General features: G+C 32.9%; 1 protein-coding gene across 1 annotated transcript; it reads left to right on the top strand.

The window, feature by feature from the left end:
- Window positions 1-473: 473 nt before the first annotated feature.
- On the top strand, window positions 474-6169 carry LOC126704702 (uncharacterized). The gene is made up of 2 exons (XM_050403727.1): window positions 474-817; window positions 5902-6169. Exons 1-2 carry the CDS (start codon window positions 474-476, stop codon window positions 6167-6169), a joined length of 612 nt encoding a protein of 203 aa, XP_050259684.1.
- The last annotated feature ends 8494 nt before the right edge of the window (window positions 6170-14663 follow it).

Genomic DNA, 14663 nt, shown 5'->3' with positions numbered 1-14663 from the left:
CTTTAACTAAATAAAAAAAATTAAAAACAAAATTAAAAACTAAAAATCTTATGAATTGAGATCTAAGTGTGCCTTGAACAAGAACAACAAGAACACAAACCCAGATCCAAGAACAAAAACCCAGAAATTATTTAAAAAAAAAAAAAAAAAAAAAAAAAAACTAACCAAAGTCAGAAATTCCAATCTCAAAGCCAACCCACAACTACCAAAATAAAACCCACAACAACCCAGGCCAAGAAAATCAACCCACAGCCACAAACCCGCTAATCACTTTAATAAGCTCACCAAACAAAACAGTAACCCTGGTTAGAGATCAGAGAGACATAACAAATTCTACAAAACAAACAAACAAATAGAAAATAGAAAAAACACGAAGAAAACGAGAGAGAGATCACGGAGAGAGAGACACTTTTTTTAAAAGTTAAAACTGTTGTTCACGCTTCCATTGTAGGGATCGATCGAAGACCACCAAGATGGCGTGTTTAGCGGCAGGGACAGGGGTCGTTGGTTGTTGTCCTCTCACAGTACAAGGAGGAGGCTCGTCGTTGTCGCCGAGATCGGAGGCTTTGTTGTTTTCGAAGGTATCAGTACTACTACGGATGGGTGAGGCTAAGAAGGGTTTGACGGTGAAGGCGATGGCGGTGGCGCCGAAATTCATAGGGACGCAGAGGAAAGAGCAGCAGCTGGCGGAGATGATAGAGAAGAAGGTGATAGAAGTGAAGGAGGTGTGCGGTGAGGATGGGAGATCGGACGAGTGCAAAGTGGCGTGGGACGAAGTGGAAGAGATTAGCCAAGCCAAAGCCGATCTGAGGCTCAGGTTGGAGAAACAAGATCCTCTCGAGTTCTTTTGCCTGGGTTGTTGTGGGTTGATTTTCTTGGCCTGGGTTGTTGTGGGTTTGTGAGTTTTGCTGATCTGGGTTTGTGGATTTGTGGCAGATTGGTGCACTGATCTGTGGCGGATTTGTGGGTTTGTGGGTATGTGAGATTTGTTGATCTGGGTTTGTGGGTTTTTGGCAGATTGGTACACTGATCTGTGGCGAATTTGTGGGTTATGATTCAAAGGCTGGGTTTGAGAGAATGGTGGGATTTGGAGGATGGTCGAGATCGGTGGGTTTTCAAGTTGGATTTGATTTTGTGTTTCGATGGATTGGTGAGTTTCCAACTTGGAGATTGGTGTTGATTTTGTGAACAAAGAGGATGCAGGTCTTTTGATTTTAATGGGTGTATGTTGGGTTAAAATTTTTGAATGTGCAGATCTGTTTCTGGGTTTGATTGTTGGTGTATGTTGATTTCTGGGTTTTCAATTTTGGTGGGTGTATGTTGATTTCTGGATTTTGGTTGGTGTATGTTGATTATTGTTTGATCTAAGTTCTGAATTTCGATTTGTTTGGTTACAAAGAACGTACTGGAAAGGCAAAGAAAAGAAAAGACAAGAACTAGGAATTAATTTACTAAAAACATGAAGAATATGAACGGTAAGAAAACGAAGAGCACAAAGATGATATTCCAACAAAATAATGAAAAGAAAAAAAAATTTATGTTAATAATTAATTATTATTTAAATAATTAAATAATAACTAAAATTTTATTTTATTTTAAAATGCTGATGTGGCATATAAAAATGCCACTTAATCGCCACATCAACGCCACATCGGCGCCACGTCAGCTAATAGGGTTTTCCGTCTGCCACCTAGGATTTTGCCCTAACGGCATTGACGGAAAGGACTAAAACAGAAGGCGTTTTTCTAAATAGGGAATAAAAGCGGTAAAAAAAAAAACTTAGGGACCAAAGTGGGAATCGCGTGAAAATGTAGGGACGAAAATAGGTTTTTCGCCAATAAATAAATAAGGCGATAGTAGATAAGGAAAAAAATTACATGTAATTGGAAAGGTCAATGAAGATACCATATTTATAATAAAGTTGATAATGTTTTTTGGAAACTAAAAAGGCCCAGGTGTATTTCCAATAAATCCCTATTCAAGACAATCATAAGCTTTATCCAAATCCAACTTAACAGCTACTACCCCAATGTGTTAAACCACACAATTTCAAAAGTACAAGATTGTACGTCAATAAATTCTTTCAAAAAACATAAAATGGACAACATTGCCAAACTCAGCGCTACTCCTTTCCTAGACACTTAAATTAACAGAAAAACATTAAATAAAATTAAAAGATTTGATATTATCGTTGCCACTACCACCATAACCATGTGTCCTTATCTCGTTCGCTCCATCACTTCGTCTCTAACTGCAATTTTAGTGTGAATTTTAAGCTACTCTAAAAGACATCGTTTGGGGTAGAGAAGGAGGCAAAGAGTTTCTAGTATTGGTAGAGGAGAAGAAGAGGAATGGATGACTAGGATTGAGTTTAAAAAGAAAAGGGAATGAGGGGTTGAAGAGTTAACAAAAGAGAATGGGAGAGTCTAATAAGTTTTGTTTAAATGGATACAATAGTTTTTTGGTTAGACCAAATAAGTAAATGTTCCCTAATCAGAGGAGATTTGTATCTTGGGGAGTAAAATCCCTTACAATTTAGTCCAACTATTATAATAAAATTAAGCCATATCTATTAATAAATCCAACAAAGTTTCATAAACAACTAACAAAACATTTTAAATCTCTCCTTTTGTGTTCACACCTCCTTTAACAATTCTCTTAGGTAGGGGTGGCAAAATTTGACACAATCCGCAAACCCGACACGACACGACACAAAATTAGTAAGTTATGGCACATAGAACCCGTTTGACCCATCTGACTCGTTTAATTAAATGACATTTTACCAATATACCCTTCAAACTCTAGGTATATACACATATTAGTTATTGTGATTTTTTTTTTTTTGACATATTGTGATTGATTATTTGTGATATTGGGATATGTTTTAGTTTTGAATGATTATTTGTGATGCAATTACTTGTTAGTTCTGAATTTTATATTAAAAATATTTATTTCTTTGTTTTTTCATAATTTTTTTTTTTTTCATTTTGATAAAATCTGATAAACAGGTCGACACAACTGACCCATTTAATAAATGAGCTGTGTTAGGGTTGAGAAATCTTGACCCGTTTAATAAACATGTCGAGTTAGTGTCGACCTATATAGTTGAATACTCATGACTTGACATGATACGAACCCGATACGCGAACACGAATTGCCACCCCTACTCTTAGGCAAGAGCATCAAAAATGAAAAGGCGTTGAATTTTGGTTGAGCTTAGGATTATTTCTTATGGTAATGGAGAGAGAGAGAGAGAGAGAGAGAGAGAGAGAGAGAGAGAGAGAGAGAGAGAGAGAGAGAGAGAGAGAGAGAATTTTGCTTAGTAGGCTTTTTAATTGAGTTTTCTACTTTTTTTTGTTATGTGTAATCTAATTCTTTCAATAAAAAACTAGATTACACTAATTGTATATTGCACAAAATGTCAATAAATGATACAAAAATGTTTCATTATTGCATTAATTATCATTAAATGATAACTTTTTTTTTTTTTTTTTTTACAAGATAGAAATTTTACTCTAATTTAATCTAAATGTATATGTTTGTAAAACTCCTTTCTGGAGACTTGAACTCTGGCTCTTGCCCCACACACCGCACAAACACTTATACTTGTGTAATGACCATCACGCCAAGAGTGCGCGGTAGTATCATTAAGTGATATCTTGATTCTTGATCATTGTGGGTGACTGCCACGTATATTTGATGTTGAAACAAATAAATGACATATAGATATATGTATATCAATGCAGAAACAAAACAATCCAAACAATCATCCATTAAACAAAAACAAAAACAATTTTTCTAGGCCGTGCATTTGTATGTACTTTATATTGGGAAATTTGCATACTTCTAACTTTTTATACAAGTGGGAAAGGTCCAACTTTAAGAGTCTATAGCTGAGCTAACAGTTAGGTCGTCAATGTATATTAACTTTTTTTTTTTTTAGGGAAAATGTATATTAACTAGGGATGGCTTTTTCTTCTTACACTATTATCCATAAATATAAATATAATTCTCTGACAACAAATTATATTGTCTCTATTTTTGGTCATCTAGCTTCGATGGTCTCAAAGCCAGGAACTTCTTGGTTTAGGCCTAAGGACTTCTACATGTTCTTCACGTCCGTCTCTGCCACCACAGTTTCAAGCATGTCAACAATCGAAATGGAGGTTTTTTCCAACATCCAACTCATTATTATGACAATCTTAATGTTTTTTGGTGGAGAGGTATTCACTTCCTTTCTTGGACTCCAATTTACAAGGTCCAAGTTCTCCAAAAATTGTCCAAGTAGTGACCAAAATAGTGTCACTCTTGCTAGATGACCAAAAATAGAGACAATATAATTCTTAACCAAAAATAAATGATGCTTCTGAGTGTATGAATGTATATACTATATAACTTTTTCACCGTATCAAAGAAATAATTGTGCTTGTATTATATTCTGCAATAAGGCTTTTTCCCTTACCAACTCAAATATGTTGGTTGCAACTTTTGCCAAGAGGTACAGGAATAATAACATTGCAACACTCGGGGATTTTTTGTTCTTGCTCTTCTTTATATATTTCACCTTATTTTTCAAAGTTTTCATCAATTCAGAATCTCATTTAATTTTTGCTTATTTCATATGTTTCATGACTTTATCTTGATTTAGTTCAATTTTTAGATGTTATCTCAATGTTGAAATTCAATCAAGTTTCAATACTTTCACAATTCAAATACTAATTTGGAGATTTTAGTTTGAAATGATGGAATTGACTAGGACTAGAAATTTTCCATATTGGGGTTTGTAGCTTGGACGTATGGGTACTTATTAATACTGTTTTGGCCCTTGAATGCTTTGCAGCATCATAGTAATTGATGACCACCAAACTGTCATGATTGTTGTAGGTTGGGCCAAAATTGGAAACTAACACTGTTTTTTAAATAATATAATTAGTAGGTACTGTTTTCAAACTATATTTCATACTAAGACTCGATTTTGGGTTTATAAACCGAGTTAGCGCTTTTCCACGTGGTGTCCACTTAAAAATCCAGTCTTACATACTCAATTTATATCTACAGTGATTTTCAAGTGTCTAGAGTCTTCAATTGCTCTGCCCAAGAAAGTTCAATTAATTATTTATATCTGTAAAACGTTTACAATGATTTTCAAGTGTCTGGAGTCTTCAATTGCTCTACCCAAGAAGGTTCAATTAATTATTTTCCTATCCTATTTCCACTCAAAAGTTGGGCAGAGCAATTGAGCAGTTCAGTCATCAGTGGGTGAACATTGAACAGAAAGCATCTCTGACACCGAACAGTACCATCCTAGCAGATAACAAAGCTACAGTGGATAGGGAAAAAAAAATTAGAGTGAATGCTATTGGTTTGTCTTGTAGAATTTAAAAGAGTAGGTAGGAAAAAAAATTTCAAAGTACATAATTTATTTTTTCTAAGTTTGCAGAGTCACGGGTTGAAGATGCTCAAAACTTCTCTCTTTTTCTGTGCTTGAGGTTTGCTTTAGTCAGGCATATTTATTGGAGTCGGTAGGACCAGGACTCAATAATTCTAGGCTCAGTTTATTATGGCCAGTTGGCTTGGATGGAAGGGTCATGTCCGCAGGGTCTCTTTCTTTCCTTCTTTATTTTATTTTATTTTATTTTATGGGACAGGGTCTCTTTTGTATCTTCATTTTTGGCAAAAATTGGGAATTAAATTGGGTCCACTCATAAATCAAGTTTTAGAGACTCGATTTTTAGGTGGACATAACATGAAAAAAATACCAAATCAGATGTGTTCAGAACACTGAAACCGAGTCTTTGAGACTCGATTTATAAACCCTAAATCGAGTCTTTTAAACTCGAGATGTTAGTAAAAAATATAATTTTGTAACAGTACCTACTAATTATATTGTTTGACCAACAGAAATAATTCCCAATTTTGGCCTGGAGGTTGTGAACTACTAATTCAATTGTACGAAATCCTTTTGAGGGCTCCTGGCGTGTTTGGGACACGGTTTAGTGGGGCTGGATTTAGAGGCTGCTGTCTTGCATTTGTAGATGCTGATCGTGCCGATGAAGCTGCTTCATTTGTCAGGGAGGAGTATCGCAAGGTTCAACCAAAGTTTGCTAGCCAAATAAACGACAAAGAGGTAATGATATGTGAAGCAGGAGATTGTGCACGTGTGATCTGAAATTCATTCATTAACCTCTAGTTCATCTATTCTTTTTTTAAGTTTGAATAAGTGCATTGATGCCATTTGTTATAAATTGTTTTTTTTTTTTTTTGCTGGGAATGCCATTTGTTGTATTTTTTAGCGGGGAATGCCATTTGTTGTATTGAATAATTGAATATCCAATCTTTTCATATATAAAATAAGAAAACATCTTGTGTTCTTGGAAATAGCATTGTGTTTGGATTGAGGAATCCATTATATAAACACATTAGAATTAACAATGAACACACCCCCGCCTTCCCGGGGCACGAAGAGGTCACAATGCAAATGTTATGATTATAGATAGAAGAGAAATAAAGTATAGGCCAATTATTAATTTACATCGTATTATCAATGTAAGATTTATATTGTAGATTAAATAAATGTATACAAAAAAGTGTACAATGTTGTATAAATTTGTTTAGTCTACAATGTAAATCTTTCATTGATAATACAATGTAAATTAATGAATAACTTCCACTAAGTATAATGAGTTTAGGCCCGTAGGGCTTGTAGTCTAACACAACAAAAAAGAGAAGTATAATTGCCTTGTTATCAACTTCTCTTCTTCTTCTTCTTCTTCTTCTTCTTCTTCAAGTTCTTTGTCACGAAATTCACCGAAGCTATTTGAGGAAAGTTTGTCCTAAATCTAACAAATTCTAGAATATATATTGGGGAATAGCCTACAAGAATTTTTTTTTTCTTTTAACTATATATTAAGGTAATATGTTGTGAGTGGTGCTAATAAAAATGGTGTTAATAGTAGATCCATAGAAAATGATATTACTTATTCTATTACAATTTACCACATCAAAAATTATGAAAATTTTTGTATCCCAAATCTTACTCGTATCATGTTAGACATGGAAAAATTGGACCTAGACCTAATAACTCGCTTGAATTTGAACCAAATATATATATATATATATATATATATATAAATACACATATATATAGGGTATGGCTCATCAAGCCTTTATTATAAAATTTTAAACTTAATCTTTTATTGACATATTTTAAATTCTCTATATTGTGGATAAAACCACTTAATGACATTACTCATCAACTTGATAAGCAATTCTCAAAAATAAATGTTTTCACTGTCGAATATATAACTAACAATGCATAGTTTTTTTGTAAGTTTATTGTAGATTTTATTCTTAATTATTTATCTTTTTCTTTAACTAACATGTTGTGTTCTACTCTTAAAGTTGTATATATTAAATGAATTTGGATTAATTTTTTTCTTTTAACTTTTTAACTTATTATTTTATGTACAATTTTTTAAAAGACAATTTTTTATGCAAAAACTATAATTTTCAGGGGGTGGCTGCACATGCATTTCAGGGGGTTCATTTGAACCCCCTTACTTGAAAAATTATATATATATATATTGTACGGCACCGAGATTCCAAAGCCCATACTGGCCTTGGGCCCAGACCCATCTAGGCCCCTGGCCCAAGCCCATACCGGCTTTGGGCGCAGGCCCAGCAGAAAGGTCCAATTACCTTATGCCCTTCTTGAAACTGCCTTAGAGTAAAAACAAGTTTTGGGCATTGAGTTCCCAGAGTTGACCGGTTAAGCTTTCCCGGTCGAGCGTATGAGTCATGTTCGGGAAAATCATGATATGCACGGGAAATTGAGTTGCCGAACATAATCGGTCAAAATGGAACCAAGTTCCAAGATCATAAATGCTGCACCGCCCTTTCACCTAAACACCCACTTTAACCAGATAATACTGGACCTTCAGTAGCACTAACGGTGACTGTAATCATAATCTCCCCACTAACCTTGGCTATAAATAGAAGAAAGTTGGGAGAAGAAGGGGTTCAGAAAATTTGAGAGAAAACAGTCAAGTGAAGTGAATATCAATTGGGCGTTGCTTTGAGTCTCTCTGCCGAGAACGACCCATAGTAGGAAATCCTCTAACCCACTACAAATAAATTGTGAGCCCAAGTGAACTAAGGCCCAAAAGGCTTATACTTGGTTCTTACACACACATATATATATATATATATATATATTTATATTTATATTTATATATACATACATATTGCTTTACTGATTTAAATCATGTTTTAAATCTTGCACACTCTGATCACATATCAGATTATCCCACAATCAAACAACAATTTAGTGTATTATTTATGTATGGATGAGTGTGGTTATGTGAATTAATAATTATATAGTGCAAGTGGAGTTGAGGTTTTTCATTTAGTTTGAAATATTTTTATAAAAAAATGACAAATATATAACCACAATTTCATAAAAACAAAAATACTATACAAACTTAACAAAATAAAATGGTCATACTTACATTGACAATAGATAATAAAAACAAATAATAAACTATCATAAGGTGATTTCAAAATATGAAAACTCGTAAAAGAAAATTGTAAAATTTCATGTATTTGTGTGTTTTTTTTTTTCGATAACTCATTCAAGTTCTTTTTTCTTAATTAAAATTTTGTTTTATTTAAGTTTCTTAATGACTTTCCTAAAAAAAATTCCTAAAGCCGTCATTGATAATTTTGCCAATTTTTAACAAATATATAAATAAACTTAAAACAAAAATTCAATCCCAGAGCACACTTCTTCCCTTTTTTTTTATTGAAAGAAAAATATGTTAAAATTTTCTTTTTCTGGTACGTGAAAAAAATACAAGTCATTCCAAGTCAATTTGCTAGGTCTATTAGAGCATTCACATTAAATATGTGAAAAATACTAAAATGCTATTTTATAGCTTAAAACCCTAAAATATGCTCTACATCAAAGATGCCAAAACTAAAAAGTTTTAGCAACTTGCTACAGTAAGGTGTTACTAGTATCACCTCACTGGAGCAAGTTGTTACAATTTTTTATTATTATTTTTCTTTTTTATCACTTTTTCTCTGTTTTGCTGTGCCTCTTCTCTTTTCTATTTCTTCTCTCTTTCTCTTTCACTCTGCCTCTTCATCTCTCTCCGTGTCTCCTCTCTCTTTCTTTCTGACTCTCACTCTCTTTCTTTGACTATTGATCTTTCTCCGTAGGACGAGTTGATTTCGTGGGTGGTGGTGGATCATCCTTGTTCGTGATTTTGTGGGTTTGGGTTGATTTCACGGTTCGGTGGTTCGGCAAGTGTGGGCTGCAGTATGATTCGATTTTGGTGGGTTTTGTGGTTTGATTTTGACGAGTTGATCTAATTTTGTGATTTGGTGGGTTCATGGGTCTCTGTTGTGAATTGATTTTAGCTGGGTTTCGGCAAGTGTGGCTGCGGTGGTTCGACGAGTGTGGGTCTGGACAACGGTGGTTTGGCAAGTGCGGCTGATTTTGGGATTTGATTTGACGGGTGTGATCTAATTTTGATGGGTTTTGTGGTTTGATTTCGGCGGGGTGATCTGGTTTTGTGATTTGGTGGGTTCGTTGTCTCTGTTGTGAATTGATATTGTGATTTTGTGGCTGGCAATGCTTAAAAAATGAGAAAGAAAGAGAGAAAGGGAGATAGAGAGAAACAATAAAAAATGATAAAAAAAATTAAAAAATATATTTAAATAAAGTAGTAAAAAAAATAAAAAATTTGATGTTAGGCGTATTATAAAGTGACGGGTTAAAACTCTATAATTGATTTGTTAGATACAATGTAAAAAATTTTAAAACTGTCAATATGAATGGTTTTATATATTTATCTTCCGAAGAGATTTGAAAGAGTTTTTGGATCCCAATAGGTCACAGTCACATATTAAATTTGTGGCCACAAAGGGTGGACAAAAAAAGTAACTATTGCCTATTAGTGCTTAATAAAATAATTTTTTTATTGAAAATCGTGAAATGGATTATTGGGCAATTATAAAAGAAAGGCGAAAAACACATTTTGGTTCCTACATTTTCAGCCGATTTCCGTTTTAGTCTCTAAGTTTTTTTTTTACCGCTTTTAGTCCCTCTCCTGAAAAACGCTTCCATTTTAGTCCCTGCCGTTACATCATAAACGGATATTGCAGACGTGGCAAACGGCAAAGTTAAATAATAATAAACTAATGTCCACGTGGCCTAAATTAATAATAAAAAATATTTTTTAATGCCACATCAGCATCTAAATTAAAAAAATTAATTTATTAATTTTAACTAAATAAAAAAAATTAAAAACAGAATTAAAAACTAAAAATCTTATGAATTGAGATCTAAGTGTGCCTTGAACAAGAACAACAAGAACACAAACCCAGATCCAAGAATACAAACCCAGAAATTATTTAAAAAAAAAAAAAAAAAACTAACCAAAGCCAGAAATTCTGATTTCAAAGCCAACCCACAACCACCAAAATAAAACCCACAACAACCCAGGCCAAGAAAATCTTCCATATTTTGATTCTCATGTATACAGAATCTTAATTCTTCTCAATCCTCTTTTTTTAATTCAATAATAATAATTGTTTTTTTCTTTTTGTTTCTCGGTAGCCATGGCGCTGAGATCCGACGATAGAAAATTGTCTTTCGAGGTTCTGAGCCAAAGCATGTCTTTCGAAGAAGACGAATCCTTATTCTTCTACCGCTCAAACTCAGATCCAATCCAAAACGGCGTTGTCGTCCAATCCAAGCCCAATCCCAATCGCAAGAAACGGAAACACAGGCGAAAGAAACCGATCCACTCCGAGTCCTCCATTCGCGAAGATCCGATCGCCGAAGCAACACTCAATCCCGATACGAGCCGCACCAATGGATTGGAATCGAACTACACGCACAGTTACAACGTCGAGAGCAGTAGCATGTGTACGGTGGTGACGGAGCCAGATTTCCAGAATGTGCGCGGCGAGGGTGGTTAGTGGGTTTGTGGTTGTGGGTTGATTTTCTTGGCCTGGGTTGTTGTGGGTTGGCTTTGAGATCGGAATTTCTAGCTTTGGTTAGTTTTTTTTTTTTTTTTTTTTTTTTTTTTTAATAATTTCTGGGTTTGTGTTCTTGGATCTGGGTTTGTGTTCTTGTTGTTCTTTTTCAAGGCACACTTAGATCTCAATTCATAAGATTTTTAGTTTTTAATTTAGTTTTTAATTTTTTTATTTAGTTAAAATTAATAAATTAATTTTTTTAATTTAGATGCTGATGTGGCATTAAAAAATATTTTTTATTATTAATTTAGGCCACGTGGACATTAGTTTATTATTATTTAACTTTGCCGTTTGCCACGTCTGCAATATCCATTTCTGATATAACGGCAGAGACTAAAATGGAAGCGTTTTTTAGGAGAGGGACTAAAAGCGGTAAAAAAAAAAAACTTAGGGACTAAAACGGAAATCGGCTGAAAATGTAGGGACCAAAATGTGTTTTTCACCTAAAAGAAATGTAAACAGTAATTAGTTAAGTTTTGAAAAAACACTTCAGAAAAAAAAATGTGAACAGTTTTTCCATCACCCAAAAAGACAAATGTCAAATCTATCAAGGAGATTTGAAGAGCTTTTCAATCCCCAGAAAATCTGATGTCAAGAGTAATGTGCCCACTCTTAACATCAGATTGTTGCTTCAACACGTTCTTCATCAAATGAAGGCTTAAATGGTCTAATGGAAGATGTGGGATTGACTGGTTTTGGGTTTATAGGAATTGTAATTACTTGACCAAACAAAAGAATAGGGGACCAGAACATCAAAGAACACTTGGATAAAATTGTAGTGAACATAGTGAGGTGAAAACATGTTAGACATCCCTCAATCATACACCCCATTTGTCCCTTTTTTTAATCAGTAGTGAGGTGAGTGCATTGTGTGCCAGCACAATATGTGTGTATCTATGGATACATGTTTGCAACTGTATGAAGACATATGCATGTTAGGTATAGGTTTTGTCCCCTCCCCATGAAGGCATATTTATGTTATACATATTAGTCTCATTGCATGTGCGATGAGGCTATAGCACGTGCTTTGAAGCTTTATTTTTTTGTTTTAATGTCAAAACTTTTTCTTCATTCTAATTCGAGACTAATGTGTTTGTCCAATAATATTTATGCATTTGGCAGTCATCAATATAGCTAAGGATGTGATGATACCTAATACCAAAAAATTAAAATTAAAATAGCATTGAAATCTTTAATTTGTATGGGTGAGTGGTGCTATGTATTATCACACTCCTAGTAATATCAGTGATTTGGGAAATGCATAAAATATTGTGGGACAAATGCATATACCTTCATTGGGTTGACATGAAGGTTTTGACATTAAACCAAAAAAAGAAAAGCTTTTGAGCATGTGTGATGAAGCTGGTATTCGATAATTATCATCTATTTTCTGCATAGCTAGCTTCTGATTTGATTGTTAGTTGGTTGATTTTTGAAAAATCAATATAATTAGAATTAGAATTTTTAGAATAATAGTCAAAAGAAATGCTTCTTGAACTAATGACACCTAATACAATGCAGTATGCACGTGCCCAAACCTCTCTTTTTGTTGGGCAATTATTTTCAGTGACTTTTAATCAGTCACAATCAAAACTTATGCTTTTTTCAAATAATATAAGTGCAATATACCACAAACTCATGAATTAAACAATATTTTGGATGATGAATATGTATTCTAAAAGATATATCGAACTAAATTATTATACCAAATTTAGTATAGAGACCTTTTGAAAAGAAATTGAGGGTTAGATGTATTTCGTTAACTATTTCAATTATTCTAACAAAATTTGCCATTAACCTGTTTTGAAAGTATGAAGATAGAATATATTTGTGTTTGAAATATCTAGAGAGACTAAACATAGACATTGTGATCACAAAACCAAATAGGCATATACTTGGCAAGAATTATTAACTTCCATACCCTCCCCCCAACCCCTCCTTTTTTTTTTTTTCTTTTTTTTTTTCCTCTAAATATATCCCTACACTGCTCCCATTTTACCGACATCATCTATCTGCAATCACAACTTACTTTGGCCATTGCTAATTTTTTCCAAGAAATACTAAACTATTAGTTGAGCTAGCACAAATGTAAAGTGCTTGTAGGAGGAGGATAGAAGAGAAACCAAAGAAACATACATGTTCACTATAGCTTTAATGTAATGCGAGCACATGCACGTGCGCACACACACACACATATATATACATATAAATTTTTTATAAACATGCAACAAAATATATTCTAGAATTTACTGCTAAGAATGCTAAGTAATATTTTAATGCAACAAACCCACAAAAAGATATCATATTCATAATATTATGATTAGAATGTTTTACATAATTAATCCTTTTTCTTCTTCAGAAATGCCATATGAACATTGAAAGATATCTATTAGTTAGACACAAAGTAAGACTTATATAAATTTTTGTTATTTTGATTAATATAGACCTATAATATATTCAAATTTAAAATTTAAAATTATACTATGAACATTTTATGTACCAAAAAATTTAGAGTTTAACTTAAAAATAATATCAAATTCTGAAATTTATTATGCTATCTCTATATTTTATTGCTTATACTCAAATTTTTATGCAGGAAAAATGATTATATAAAGAATTTGAGATCCTTTATAGTTATTTCATTAATTTTGAAAATGTATCTTTTTTTCTCTTGAACTGAAACTTTTATTTCTTTATTTTTTTTCCCTACTATTATTTTCTTTTTAAAATTTTTGAAACTTATAAGAAAGTGTTCTTTTTTCTTTTCTTTTTCTTTTTTTTTTTTGAGGGGGAGGGCGGAGGAGAGAAGAAGATTGACATATAAAATAAATTATAAATTATAAATTAAACAAGAAAACATTAAACATCTTCTGGGAAATAAAAAATAAATTATACTATGGTAGGACCAAGGGCAATTGCATATCTCATCTTGTGGTTCCACCCGTGAGTCATGATGTAAAAAAGAGTAGTAAACAAACTGAGCCAATTATTAAAAATTCTAGATTGTCCATTTGATTTTATTTCATACACAATCCAAACTCAAGCTTATCAAGAAACTAGATTACAAGCTCAAATTTTGTTCATTTTCGCATATATAGTACTCCACTTTCATATATCATATATATATATATATATATATATATATATGTGTGTGTATCTTATACATGGGGATCTTTTTTTTTTTTTTGATGAAATTATACACGGGAATCTTATGTGCATATGAGAGTGATATTATATATATATCTATTCTATACATACACGTGAGAAGTGGAAGAGTCATTTGAGCCAAAGGCCATTGATATTATTACCAGGACTCATGTGACTTAGTTGTATTGTTTGGTTTTTCCTACAAGAAGAAATATGAACTTAAACCTTCCTCTCCACTTGTTGTAAGTGGGAAAAAAAAAAAAAAAAAGTCATTAATTAACGTTATTTTTAGGAATGGAAGAAGGCGATTTTCTCAACTTATTTTGGATAAAAGAAATGAAGATTAAATTTCCTAAAAATATTCTCCATAAAAGAAAATAATCAATATCTATTTATATAATAACTAATAGCCGAAACGTTTGACTTTTTGTTAACCGTTTCTCATTGCGTCACATGGTTACATAAATTGC

The sequence above is a fragment of the Quercus robur genome, chromosome 11 (assembly GCF_932294415.1).
Source record: "Quercus robur chromosome 11, dhQueRobu3.1, whole genome shotgun sequence".
Taxonomy (NCBI): domain Eukaryota; kingdom Viridiplantae; phylum Streptophyta; class Magnoliopsida; order Fagales; family Fagaceae; genus Quercus; species Quercus robur.
This window is presented reverse-complemented; position numbering and strand designations above follow the sequence as displayed.

Coding starts and splice junctions, on each gene's coding strand:
- LOC126704702 (XM_050403727.1), top strand. CDS start 474: ATGGCGTGTTTAGCGGCAGGGACAGGGGTCGTTGGTTGTTGTCCTCTC. Junction 818..5,901: donor AAAGCCGATCTGAGGCTCAG/GTTGGAGAAACA, acceptor TTTGACCAACAG/AAATAATTCCCAATTTTGGC.